Source organism: Typopeltis vanoorti, chromosome 1 (assembly GCF_054136105.1).
Source record: "Typopeltis vanoorti isolate ZY-2024b chromosome 1, IOZ_Tvanoo_1.0, whole genome shotgun sequence".
NCBI lineage: Eukaryota > Metazoa > Arthropoda > Arachnida > Uropygi > Thelyphonidae > Typopeltis > Typopeltis vanoorti.
In genome coordinates, this window is record NC_143549.1 from 108,734,198 (window position 1) to 108,749,037 (window position 14,840).

General features: G+C 35.3%; 1 protein-coding gene across 10 annotated transcripts in view; it reads right to left on the reverse strand.

Annotated features, from left to right (window-relative positions):
* Positions 1–14,840, reverse strand: part of LOC150110302 (F-box/LRR-repeat protein 20) — a 325,839-nt gene that overhangs the window by 267,415 nt on the left and 43,584 nt on the right. The window contains exon 3 of one of the 10 annotated variants that reach the window (XM_090392682.1): positions 8,939–9,070. The exons of the other annotated variants lie outside the window; for them this stretch is intronic. Within the exon in view, the coding sequence (XP_090248808.1) occupies positions 8,939–8,941 (3 nt within the window). The 5' untranslated portion in view covers positions 8,942–9,070. The remainder of the gene's footprint in view (positions 1–8,938; positions 9,071–14,840) is intronic. 10 annotated transcript variants of the gene reach the window in all.

Consider the following 14,840-nt stretch of genomic DNA (forward strand, 5'->3'; position numbering starts at 1 on the left):
GGATTTTGAAAAGGAATTTGACAGTGTGCTACATGATAAGCTGATATTTAAGTTGCAGCACATGAGTTTAGATATCAGGTTAGTCAAATGGATTCAGAATTGGGTATCTATCTGATAGGTAACAGAGAGTTGTGTATATTAGGGCAATATCAAGGAGGCAGGTGGTTACAAGTGGGTTCCCACAGGAACCAGTATGTGAACTTGTATTTTTTAACCTTTATATTAATGACATTGTCAGTGGATTGCAAGGGGATATTCAGTTGTTTGCAGATGATGTGAAACTAGGAAGGGTTATTAGCAATAGTGCAGATGTGGTAGCCCTGCAAGAGGATTTGAATAAACTGGACAGATGGGCAAATGAATGGGGGGTGTTTAATGCAGCAAAATGTAAAGGCTTGAAGTTTGGGATACATCGATGGGAGGCAACATACTCTGTTGGAGGAGCTGTACTGGAAGAAGTAGGAGGGTAGGGAGACAAGAGATCTGCGGTGATGATTGTTAGAAACCTGAAATGCAAGGAACTTACTGCAAAGGTGATGAAGGTAACCCAGAGGATTGATGCAATACTGAGAAGGCCACTGACCTGCATATTACTGACCTGCAGAAATAAGAGCTGTCATTCCACTGTATAAAGCCCTGATCAGACCACACTTAGACTATTGTTCTCAGATCTGGTCCCCAGGATTTTAAGGGGATAAATTAATTGTGGAAAGTGTACAAAGGCAGATAACAAAGTTTTAGGACTGTACAATGTTAGTTATGAAGATTGGCTGAGGGAATGTGGACTGCAGAGTTTGGTAGATAGAAGAAAGAGAGTTGATATGATTGAGACTTTTAACCTATTGAGATGTAGTTACAGGATTGACACTGGGAGTTCTTTCGCTTAGTGGAATGAGGAAGAAGCAAGAACAAGGCCATCCCTGGAAGTTACGAAAGGAAGCTGTGAGCAAGAGGGGTGAGGAGTGATTTCTTTGTATGTAGGGTGGATGAATCAAACCATACAATGGACCTGATAGTGTGAGCATGAATGGTCAATGAGTGGTATGATAAACTGTTTTCTAGGAAGGATCTCCCACGATGAGTCTTTTGACTCCATGGAGGCCTAAATCATCATAATAATAATAATGATGGAAGATTGCTTACCTCTGCAAGAGTTAAAATAGAAGAATGATACCAGAGAGGATTAGTTTTATTTGGGTGAATACAATGATTCAATCTGGATATAGCAGGTGGCAAAAGTCTGAATGCACAGAAGTTACCTATATCCAATGGCTTTGACAAGGGACCATTGGTCCTTTCAAAGTTGGATTTGTTGATGGTTTTCTTGTAATTTTTTTAAAATCTATTAACCTGAAAAATTCAATTATTCTACTTTCTTTTCATTCAGAAAGTGGCACGTCTTTTTTGCACCAACAAATAAACTAAGCATATCATTGCTTTCTTCCATTGTAGATAATTTTAATGCCAACAGACATATGGAATGTTAGGATTAAATTACTGTTACTTAAATGCTGACTGCCAGCCTAGTTGATCAAGTGATTAGCATATCTGCTTTCCAAGCAATAAACAGTCGGTTCAAATCCTGCCATGGATGTGGATGTTTGAAAACATTTACGGAGGCCTGAAGTGGCTCGAAAAAGTTCCATATTTGGTCTCTAGAAGAGAGTTTCCAGATTATGAAAAAACTAAAATAAACATACAATATAATTAACATAAATAGAAAAATCCTAACCCATCTATAGTACCGATATGCTATATTTACAAACTTTTGTGGGTGGAAGGCACATTTAAAAAAAAAAAAGACAAATAGCATTTCGTTACAGTGCCTATAAATTTGCAAGATTATTCAAAGAATCTTGTAAATTCTTTATGTATCTGCCAACCTGCTGTGAATGCATGAGCACAAATAACCTTATTTCTAGTCATCTAGTTAGATGCATTTTTATGGAAATTTGGTATTTGGAATCCTTATAAAAAAAAACCTATCTATCTACGGTTGACACTGGGAGCTCTTTCGCTTGGTGAAACAGGAGGAAGGAGCAAGGACAAGGACATCCCTGGAAGTTACCATATGATCCACTTGAAAAATCAGAGATGACTATGGTTTTTCAAGTGGATCATCTGCACAGACAAAACTTGTCAAAATCGCATTGTAATAATTAAACCTCTTGATATTTGAGAATTAGTAGGCATGTATATAGTTCAATTCTGGCTTGCTTCAACTGGAATAATTTTTATTGGCAAATAATTCAAAATTATACTGACATTGCTTGAATGCAATTTAAGCAAAACATGGTAGTTGCAGTCATCATTAATCAAAACAATTCAAACAAATCAAAAGTCATCAAAACAATCATGTAAGTATTTCAACTGGGCCAACTGTGGCAAAACTGGCCAATAAAAATATGTTTAGCATAAGCCAAAAGTAGGTTGATGAATCACAAATTATAACTTCTGAAACAGATTTTTATTTTTTTCCAGAAAACTAGTAATCAAAATAAATAATTAAACAGAAGTTGAATGGTATAAACCTAAAAAAAAAAATGTAAAACTTTAAAACAAAAAAAAAAACCATTATTATTATTACACCCTTCATGGAGTTGACAGGCTCATCGTGGGAGGTTCATTCAACTGACAACATATTTATCATATAGAATCTTAAAATCCTTATCACTCCTTGCATTAACACATTCTGGTAATGTGTTCCATTCTCTGACAATTCTCGGTGTAAAAAATCTACTCCTCACCCTTCTTCACCACACTTTTTACATAACTTCCAGGAATGACCTCACCTTCTACTCTGTTTATAATCCCCTATGGATTAATCTGATAAAATCCTTTCACTAATTTAAATGTCTCTATCATATCACCTCTCTTCCTCCTATCCACCAAACTCTGCAATCAACATTTCTTAAACCTCTCTCCATAGCCAGGATTCCAAATTCCTGATATTGTCTTAGTCACTCGTCTCTGGATCCTCTCCAATGTCTCCACATCACATTGAAGACCAGGTGACCAGATCTGAGCACAATAGTCCAAGTGTGGCCTGTCCATTGCCTTATACAGTGGCACAACCACTTCCTTATCCTTACATGTTAGAGTGATTCTTATCATAGCAGCACTACGATGTGAAACTTTTGCAACGTTAGCAATATGCCCTCTAAACTTCAGTCTACTATCAACCATCACTCCCAAATCTCTAATCTCGTCCATTTCCTGCAGTACAGCACCATCAATATAGTACACAGCCTTATATTTCTGCACTCCAAAATGAAACACACCTTGCACTTATTAATATTAAAACTACAGCCCCACTCTTTTGTTTAAGTAAAAAGTCCATTCAAATCTTCCCAAAGGGAATTAACATCAGCAGTGCTACTTATAATTCTTCCCAAATTTGCATCATCAGCAAATAACTGAAAATCCCCAGTCAGTTCACATGATATATCGTTTACAAACAAGTTAAAAGTTAAACAGCAGGGGACCATGAACAGAACCCTGGGGCATGCCACTGGTTATCCTTTTTTTGAGACATTGCTCCATCATACACAACCTGCTGGTATCGTTCAGAGAGCCAATCTCTGATCCATCTAACCAATATACTATCTATTCCCATTTTCTGTAGCTTGTACACCAACTTATGTGGTAATCTATCAAATGCTTTTGCAAAGTCTAAGAATATCACTGTACATGATTCTCCCTTATCTAACACACTTGTCACCTTATCATAAAATGCAAGTAAATTACTAAAACAGGACCTATCTTTTACAAAATCCATGCTGACCATCATAAAGAATGCTATGTCCATCAACCCAATCCTGTATTCTTTTCGTTATCAATATCTCTCCAACACCTTGACCACAACTGCAGTTATACAAACTGACCTATAGTGGAGACTTCTGTCTTAGAACCATGCTTGTGGAGTGGAACTATTTTGCCTTTTTTTTTCCCTACTCCTTAGGAGCCCTATCCACTGCAAGACTTTCATTAAATAATCAGGTCAAGGGCATAGCTAACTGGTGTACACATTCCTTAAGAATATGTGGTGATATGTCATCTATTCAAACAGCCTTATTCACATCTAACCCAACCAACATCTGATACACCTCTGTTTCTTTGAATTCCAATTCTCCTAATATTGCCCTCTTCTATATATTGCATGAAATCATTTACACCAGTATGATATACGCTGATAAAGTGCTCGTTCAATAATTCCACTAAATCCTTTACAGCCGTTAGTCTGCTGCCACGACTATCCACTATGCTAATCTGCCATAATTATTCCTCCTCTTGCTTGGCATGTAGCAGAAAAATTCCTTTTTACCATGCTCGTCACCTTTCTAGCCTGCACTTTATACTTTTCATGGATCTGATTGCCACCAACTGTCTTGTACCTCCTCCATAACATTTTATTTTCCAGCACAGCTTGCTTGATTTCACTGTTCATCCATTTCACTCCTACTCTATTTACTCACTCCCTTGGTATGCAGTCATACATTGCTTCTGTCGGATACTGCCTTGTGGCTTTCTGAATTGTCAACCTCTTTTCCGCTCAGCTCATCTACCCAATTTACTGATGCTAACCGACTACAGAGCTTCCTATAATCACCTGCTTTATACTTCCACATGTATCCATTTTTGGCAATGACCTTTTCTTGTTTCATCACTTCCCAAACAAGCACCTCATGATCACTCTCACAAACCGGCAGCAGTGTCAACACTATATTATTATTATTCTGATACCTCCAAGGAGTCCGAAGACTCATCGCGGGAGGACACCAACAACTGTCTCTACACCTAACCTCTACTACGAATCATCTCCATCAACGCCATCTACCGCCCATATATTCTATATCTTGTAGAAGTTATCACCGAATCCAAAACATTAAAGCCTCTAGTTGCTTCAATCAAATGCTGCTTAAGATATTTCTCTCTCAAATTCCACAAACTCTCTCCTTGGTCCCATACACTACTCCTCCCTCCAGTCTACATTCTTGTAATTAAAGTCTCCCATCAGGATCACTGTTTAACATGCCCAACTAATTTGCTTAAACATTTCCCCATCAGTATTCTCTGCGTTCCCTGGCCTATAAGCATCCTATTAGATATACTAACCTGTTTATTTCAACTTTTGCACCACACAGATTCAAAATCTGTGCATGCACTATCAACTTCCACACTTTGCAGACACAATTCCTATGCAATCATTAACAGCACTCCCCCTCCTCTTTTCACATCTCTATCCCTCTGGAAAATTATATATCCTAATTCTATTCCTGACATCACATCCTCCTCAGATAACCAAGTTTTCCTTATTCCAATTATTTTTGGGCATACCATCTCAGTCAATGCAACAAGCTCATTCCTCGTTTTGAATACTCCTTACATTTATGTATAAACATAACAATCCCTGCATGTTTGATGCCATTCTACCAGCACCAACATTCTCTATTTTAGCTGATATACTACACCTCTCTCTCTCTTCGATTTGACCACTCCCGTTTCCCTGATCCTGACTGCGATTTCCATTCCTACCTGTCTCATTCTCACCTTTATGCATTCCATCATGTTGTGCTGCTGCAATCATATCTTCAACCTCATATCCATCTTCTTCCTGCCGTACAATCTGTTGATTTGTGCTATCCTATTTTCACAGGTAGACTGATCATCTGTTACCTTAACTTCTTGACTCTATGCCTTCTCGGAAAACAATATCCTTTCTAAATGCTCAACAACAATTCCATTCAAATGTAATCCATCAGTTTTATACCATTCCAACTTCCCTTCAAATTCACTCCACAGATTTACAAATTGAATCCCCTTTGCCTCACACAACTCAGCCATCTTACTATTCATTATCTCAGCTCTCCTTCTCAATTCATTGTTATCACATTTGGGCAACACACCTACAACTTTCCCAACAACACTATTCTTCTTTACCTGCCGTGACAACTTCCTCTTTTAAAGCAACTTTATATATATAAAGTTGCTTTAAAAGAGAACCTTCAAATAATAAAATCAGAGAGCAAAGAAAGAGACCCAAATGAAATTAATAAAAAACCCATGAAATAATTATAATAAACCACTTCTATGAAATAGGCAGAATTAATTATTTGCCATGAAAGAAGTGACAAACTTTAAAAATAAATTTGGAGACGACTTATTAAGAAAACAGAAAAATACAGAGATGATAGAATAATAATAATAATAAATCCATAGAATATTTTGAAATAAGCAAACAATCAGAAAAATCATAACAAATGAAATTTGACCTAAATGCTCTGGAAATGTCAAGAGTGACCATATGAATCTTCTGAAACTTCACTATGGATCACACTCAAAGATGAACCATGTTTGTTTCTTATGAGAAAGAAATATCATGAAGTTCAGTTTCATCCTCTTGCACATGCACATTCTGGAGTGTATAAAGTTCCTTGTGCCTGCAGTTTAGCCTACTTTGGACAGACTTGTTGATCATTCAACATCCAGCTTGAATAAAAGAAAAATTAGATCCCTAGTCATCTGTATGGCAAGTTGTGATTAACAAGCCATATATATGTTCTTTACACCTTCACAAAGGATAAGATAGAGGGAAACATTGATATTATAAGAAGTCTTTATAGGTCTGAGAGAGTCATTTTAGAATTAGCATCAGCTATGAAGCAATCTCCCAACCTCAACAAGCATGATTGCATTTATTTGCCAAAAATCTAGGAGACAGCAATTTTAAGACCTGATAGCCTGACTTCTCCAAATTAAATGTATGGTTATCCAGTCCATAGAATGCATCAATGCAAGGAATTAGTTCTGTTTCAGTTATAATTTCAGTTTTCCACAATTATTTAGTTCAGTGCTGTGTGCTTGTCACAGTTATAATTGTGCTCTGCAGATGCAGTAGAAAACAAATGAAATGTTAGTAAGTTTAATAAATATTTTTTCTTCTCTTGGTGTTGTTTACACCATGAAGTGCTATTATTAATAATCAATGACATCTAAACCTTTCTATATGTATAATAAAGGCAACTAACTTGAAGAGTTGTGAAATAGACATATCAAAAGCTACAATAAGATGATGACGCAGTCTTGAAAACAAAATGGGATACAAGAGGAAGTGTGAAATTTGGAAAGAAAATAGTTGTCTTATTACCAGGTAAAGATCTTCATTTAAAATAGAGAAAAAAAAATATGAAAGCATAGAACAATGCATTCAAGACCACTATTTACAAAAAAGTGAGAAGCCCATTCATGTATTATAGCAGTATACAAAAACATTTACAAAAGTAATAAATAACAGAATAATGCAACACCTCGTATCCATACTCTTAAGTAAACATTATAGAAAAGAGATATTAATATAATAAACTTCTCTGTGAGACATTTGTGCATTTTAAAAGAAGAATCTGACTCCAAAACTTCAGCTCTCCTAGAAGCATGGTTAAAAAGTTTGAAATAGCCATGATATCTGTCATTAAAGCGCATAAGAAAAGTGAGAATTTTCCAATAAAAAAAGAGAATCAAAGATAAAATATCTCCAATACTCTTGACATCTGTCTTAGAGGAAGTTTTTCTTGAATTGAACTGAAAGAATGGAGGAGTTAAAATGAATGGTAAAATATTATTATTATGACACCATTGATATTGAAGATAAATTTAACATAAAAGATTCATATATTTATTCGAGACAAATCATAAAACTCAGATGGACAAAGAGAAGAAATAAATAAAAAGAATGTCACTGAAGATGCTTTAAGAAAAGTTTATACTTTAATGAAAAATAAACATGGATTCAATTAAGTATGGTATAATAAAATAACATAAAATGCAGGTGCTACACTTTTCATTATTTTCAAGTCGATTTTAAGCTTATAATGCTCTTAAAATTTTAAATTTTCTCTTTTGTAATTTTTAGTTCTTCTTTGGTGCATCAATCTGAAAATTGGTAAATATAGCAGCACATCACAACATCCTGTCTTGTGACTTCCTTTTTATCTCTTCATAACTATTATATACAATTTTTAGTTATGGGATGAAATTATCACTTTATTCAGGAATAACTTCATCCAGCTCTCCCTACTCCCAATACTTAAATGTGCATACAAGCTATACAACATACTGGTGAAAATGAATGTGTGTATGAACAGAACCAAGTCAGACCCTGAAACACTTATCTTAGTAGCAATGGAAATATGCCAAATACATAGATAGCACTGTTTAAAGTACTGGCTTGGAGTCAAAATTAAAATAATGACAAGATGTTTTTTATTTTAAGTACTGGTTCAGAGTTGAAATTAAAATTACAAAATAGTTTCTCTATTTAAATTATGTTCACCTGAAAAATCTGATTTCAATTCTGCATTAATTAAAATTACAACCATTCAATATTTATATTTAATATTTTAATTACTATTATTATTAGAATGAGACCTCTATGGTTGCAATATACAAGTTTTTTGTAAATGATAATATGAAGTTTACAATAATTCACTAACACTAAGCAGAAAATGAATTATCCATAACAATCACATTCTTGTTTAAGTGTTAACAAATATATGTTCATATTTAATGCATATAAAATTTTCATTATTAAAACAAGTATTTTGTACTTTAATGTATTCAAATTCTAGAAGGGAACAGATGAAATGGATTTATTAGATATTAAATACAGTACTTTCTTTTGGCCTATTTATACAAATGATGAATTTCATTCATTTGTATTTTTCTTAAAATTACACTAAAGTAAATTTAATTACATTCAATTGACATACAATGTCATAATAAAAGGAACACTATCAATAATTGAAATCCAGTTTGTTACATGAATATATTACTCAGGTAGGGTTTCCACATTTCTTAGCAGAACTCTACATGAGTACATGATTGGAAATCCACAGTGAAAATTTTTTTTTTTTCTTTGAGGAATAAGAAAGCACAGTTTTACCATTCTCTTCTTATATGGGTAACTGTAGTCTAAATGACTACAGTTCTTTACTGCAGTGATTCTGAACTTTTTTTTTCCTCAGCAGCACAATATGTAGTCTGAAAACTTCACACCACACCAAAGAAAAAGTACCTATTAATTTAATGTAATTAATTTAATTACATTGAATTAATTTATTACAAAGTAATTCACATGTAACTGATTAAAACTTACCATATTTAATTTAAAACATCCCATATGTATTCAATAAAAATTTACCTTCAAAGCAAAATCATGTTTTGCTTCATCAGTCATGCTGCCATTTCATTTGAAATTGTACTGTGAAGTGTAAAGGTCAACTGACTAAAGAGAAATACAAGGCATCATCTTTTCACCCATTTTTCTCCCATAATTAAGCCTTCCAATGACTGACATTTCTCCATATCAGTACTATAATAAATTATAATTTGCTTCTTGAAGATGAGATAGTCACTTCATTTTATGAACATATCCTCATACTATTTACTTTGTAAAAGATAATGCATGGACAGGAAACTAGTGATGCTTTGTGTGCAAGATACACGGCCAAAGTCCCTCAACAAAATTATATTCCCCATTCTGTAATTAACCTGCTAATATCACCAACCATGAAATATATCACATATAAATTCAGCAGCATAGCAAATCAGTATAAAAAAAATCTCCAACAAAACAAAACAAAAATACGATTTTTAGACCCATCCAAAAATAAAAAATAAAAATAAATAAATAATAATAAATTAAATGCTTTACACCACACATATTCAGCATTAACTGATCTGCACCACCACTTGCAAGCATCTGAAATGCACCTGTTATTTCTCACAAAACTGAAACTGACAGCCTAATCAACTACTGTCCACCTCAACTATTCAAAACTACATTGCACAATTCCTACCAACACAACAGTATTTGTGCACTTGTCAGATATTGATCCCATGTTGGAAAATGCCAAACCTAGAATTTTGTTTATCATCTTCCTATTTATCTTCTGTTTAAAATGCTAAACCGTTTATCATCTATTGTAAGCAAAATTTCCTTTTCATGCTTTTCACAATGTACCTTTACTGGCTTCCAAACCTGATAATGCCTAACCTGATTATCAATGAAGACTGATTTCTATACTTTAAATACCCAGAGAGGCAATCTTCCTCAAGAATATCAGTTTACAGCTCACTGTTTGAATTCAATGTCTGATGCCAGCTTAATTGGTCAAGTGGAAAGTGTATCTTGCTTCCACCCAATAGGGTTGTAGTTCAAATCCCAATTTGGCCATGGAAGTATGTGAATCACATGGGAGATGAATTTCATTTCTTGGTATGAAATTACTATTTTACTTACTGAAGGTCTAAAGTGGCTTAAAGAGTTTCTTTCCTCTTTAGGGCAACATTTCCAGATTATCTATTTCTTAGCCCACTCACTTACTCATCCCTATGAGGTTTACACCCTTTCATTGTGGGATTCACGTATGTGTAAGCATACGTTTATGCACAAAGTACAGGTGCCCATAATTAAAATTCCCCTATTCAGAGTCTTATGTAGCTTGATCTAACAACCAGAATGTCACCAAATTTGGTAGGGAGACAAATCAAGACATGGGAAGGATTCTGTAAAAAAATTTTAGTTCAAAAGTCACCAATAGGGGAAACATAACACTGTACAATGTAAAAAATAAGCACTGTTATAGCCTAAGGAAGTAGCTCTGGTAAAAGTTACAAATTTTCTAAGGACATAGTTAAGGAATTAATGTACAGCGCTTACAAAAAATTATGAGGAGAGACGTTTCAGTATGGTATATGTCCACCGCAAACTGCGATGCAGCTATCATATAATGTCGTACCATACTTTGCCTCAAGAAATGCTGAATTGCTTGGTGCTAACTGGCCCACTCCTCCTTCAGAGCAAGGATAAGGTGTTTTCTGGAGGAGAATTTTGAGCAGCAATGCATCTCCCTATTCGTCCCAAACATGTTCTATGAAGTTGAGATCTGGGGAGCATGCTAGCCACTCGATTCGATTATTATCCTCAGTCTCCAGAAGTATCTCCACTGCTTGTATACAATGTAGTGCAGCATTCATTCATAAAAATGAATTCTTTGCCTACAGCACCACGGAACAATTGAACATGATGTTGAAGAACGTCATTGCAATATCGTTCACCAGTCATAGTCCCTTTTTCCAGCACTTGTGGCTTGGTGTGGCCATTAAACATAATGCCTTCCCACACCATGTCCCCAGCACCACCATATCTATACCTTTCAAGAACATTCTTGCAATGGTAAGCAGTACCACTTCCATGCTAGATCAAGTGTCATCTAGAATTGGAGAAAAGAATAGTAAAATGACTCACTCATCTGTAAGGAGTATATTAGCCAACTGGTGTCTTGTCCAATTTTTATGGATCCAATACCACTGAAAAATGCTCTACAATGAGCTGTGGATAAAGGAACCAGACTACGGGCCTACATCTTGCCACAGTTTGCAGTTGCAATATTCAGAAATAGTGTTCATCCTTAGGTTTTGGGCACCAGTGTAGTTCCAAAATGACCAATAGGGGAAATATGATACCGTGAGTGGGAGAAAATTACATTAATGTGAACAGGATGGTATATGATTGTGAAATGATTAAGAGTCAATGAGAAACAAAATTATTCAGCATTTATTTTTTAATTTCATTAAAAAATGTGATACAAAAACATATCACATAGAGCTAACATGCAGCAAGGTGCTGTCAAGGAGATCTGGATGACTAATGGAAGTGCCATTCTAAAATCATAATATTTTTTTGCTCAAAGTGATATATTTCTTCCATTGACCATTTTTTTGAACTTTTTTTTTTTATTATCAAAATTTTTTTCCCATGATCAGGTTAGAATATCCCATAAATTTCTCGGAATTTTTTCTACTCATTCTCTCTACAGATTGCTCCGAATATGGATACTTTAATTTGTAACTGTATGCATGACCACGCCAACCAGAAGGTGAAAGGGGTGCACCGCACCTGGGCGGCATTTTATGTAGCTAATATCTCATTTGGATTACACAATGCAGTATTAGGGGCAGCCGATAAAAGTTTGCACCCGGGCAGCAAATACCCTTGGCATGCCCCTGACGCTATGTATACATATAAGAAGCCACCTGTCTTTGATAACTTGCCCCAGGCAAGTTATCAGAAACTATACTCTTTTTCCAGTATCTTGGAAGTAGCACAATAAGCTATATTTCCAGCTTTTCTTACGATTTGTACTATAGGCTTATGCTGCATAAAATGTATATAATTAATAATAAATTTAGTTAAATCCTTTACTCTAACCAAGTGAAAAATAAACTTTCTGTATATAATTATTTTACTACTTCCTTACTTACTGATGCTAGAATTATATGTTTCGTACCATTAAATTGTTACAGGGAACTTATTTATGAAAAATGCAATTATCTATCACGTGGTATTCGACGACTGCCGACTTTACCATAAACATGGCAGAGATGACTGGTCATGTTGGCTCTTGTATTCCCACTTGCGGTAGTCCTAAATTAGTAATGCATCCTAAAGGCAAACCTCTGAGAAGTACTGAAAAGCACATCATACTAAATGTTTATGCTGGTTTACAGACAAGAAATCCTGATGAAACAGTGGGCAATATCGTGAAGCAAACAGTGGAACCGACAGGTGTAAGCAAGACAGTAGTATACCACACGAAGAAGGAACTGACCACAATGGGACAACTGCATACACAGGGGAAGAAGAGGCCTAGCGCCATAGGATTACACACATACCCGCCTAGTGAAATACGACAAGTTTATGCAGTCAGCAATTCATCAGAAAGTCCAAGATTTCTTCTGAAAGAATGAAATTCCTATGATATATATAGTCATGACTGCTGTAACCAATTATAAAGATTTCCCTCACATTTCATTAACAACAACTTGGCATTTGTTAAAGGACCGTGGTTTTGTTTAAAGCAATCAATCATTGGTATTACTTGAAAGGGAAGATATAATTTTATGGCGTTGCCAGTATTTGTGTTATATCAGGAAATATCGTCATGAGGGATGAAAATTTATTATACAGACGAAACCTAGGTGAATGCCGGTCACACTTGCACTAAAGTTCTCCAGGACACAACAGTAATAAGTGCTTGTCAAGCATTTTTGTTGGGCTTAACGACAGTCCTGAAAGCACCATGTGGAAAGGAGTCACATAATCATAACGGATGCTGGCAGCGAAGACAGATTTGTACCGGGGGGGGCTTGAAATTTCACAAGCGCAGAAATCCCAAGGAGATTATCATAAAGAAATGGATGGAAAGTACTATGAACATTGGTTCACAAAGTTTTTTTTGCCAAACATTGAGCCTAACAACATTATTTAATGGACAATGTGCCTTACCATTCTGTCCGACTGGAAAATGTGCCATTTCAGGCTACTCGCAGAAAGGACATTCAGAAGTGGCTGAAGGGAAAAAAAAGGAATCAGTTTTACTTCTGATACAGTGAAAAACAGAACTATTGAACTTGGTGGCAAACGTCAAGAGTCAGTTTCAAAAATATTGCATTGACAGTATTGGAGAACAGAAAGGACAGTTTTTCGTCTTTCACCATACCACTGGGAACTAACCCCACAGAACTCATCTGGACACAAATTAAGGGGCAGGTTGCAGCTAAAAATACAACTTTCAAAATTTCAGATGTTGCAAGACTGGTCATGAAATGATTTCAAAAAATTACTGAGTGCACATGAAAAAAAGTTGCATAACCCATGTTATTGAAAAAGAAAAAAAATTCTGTCCCTTGATGGAATGATACATGAAGTGATAGACATGATGGAATGATAGAATGATAGACATGGTGGAAAACGTATGTTTCATGGTGGATGACAGCTCTGAATCTTTATTTAGTGAAGATGCACAATCTGATGATACTACCCACAGCCTGAGTGATGTTGAGGAGCTCCCTCATTAAATTAATGAAGGGATAAGAGTGTTTATGTATATATTATTGCGATAAAATGTCATGTTTGGAAATGTGCGTTGTGACAAGTAAAGTTCACTTCATAACGTAAACAATCACTGCTTATCTTAAGCCAGTTTATAATAAACTATATGTTACAGCCTATCAGTTAATTCCAGAAAATCCAAAAGGCACATAGTCATATAGAGTCACTTTGGCCATGCAATTTCATATTGGCAATCATAATGTAATGTTATATGTAGAATGGTGTGATTTGGGTAATGACTGCTTTTAGGGGATTTTCTATGCATGTGCTTAGTTACAAATGTGACACGCTTCACTGTTACATAGTAACAGCGAACTAATATCCCACTACCTTCGGAAGCAGTAGGGCCTGTAGTATGTTTCTTTACTTCCAAGATAACCTGAAAAATAGTATAGTTATCAATGTTATAACATAACTGATAACTTTTAAAAGTTTTTCTTTCTATATGAAAGACTATAAATTGAACTTTTCACTCCATGACTAAAACGAAAACCAAAATAGCGGTGCATCACTATTCATCACCTATTCCAATTTTCATTTCAGTCATGAAGCAAGATAAATGAGTCACCACAAGAAGGTAGAGAGACTTGTGTAGCAAAGTAGAGTGGAATGTCTTCCCGTAACGAGTCCTTGGACTCTTTAGATTTGTGCATGTTGCCATATTTAACCAATCAATTGCAATGCTTCTGATTTTGCAGCCTGAGCTGCATGATTATGTTTAGTTACGACTTTCACAACTGGGCCTTCCAAACCCTCTATCCAAACACGCCCTTTGCAGGTGGAACGTTGTTCACAAACCCAGATTCCATGTTGTTCATCTACAGTTCTCTTTGAAAACATGTAAATGTGGTTGTCATCATCTACCAATTTTCTTTTGCCTCTTATTGAC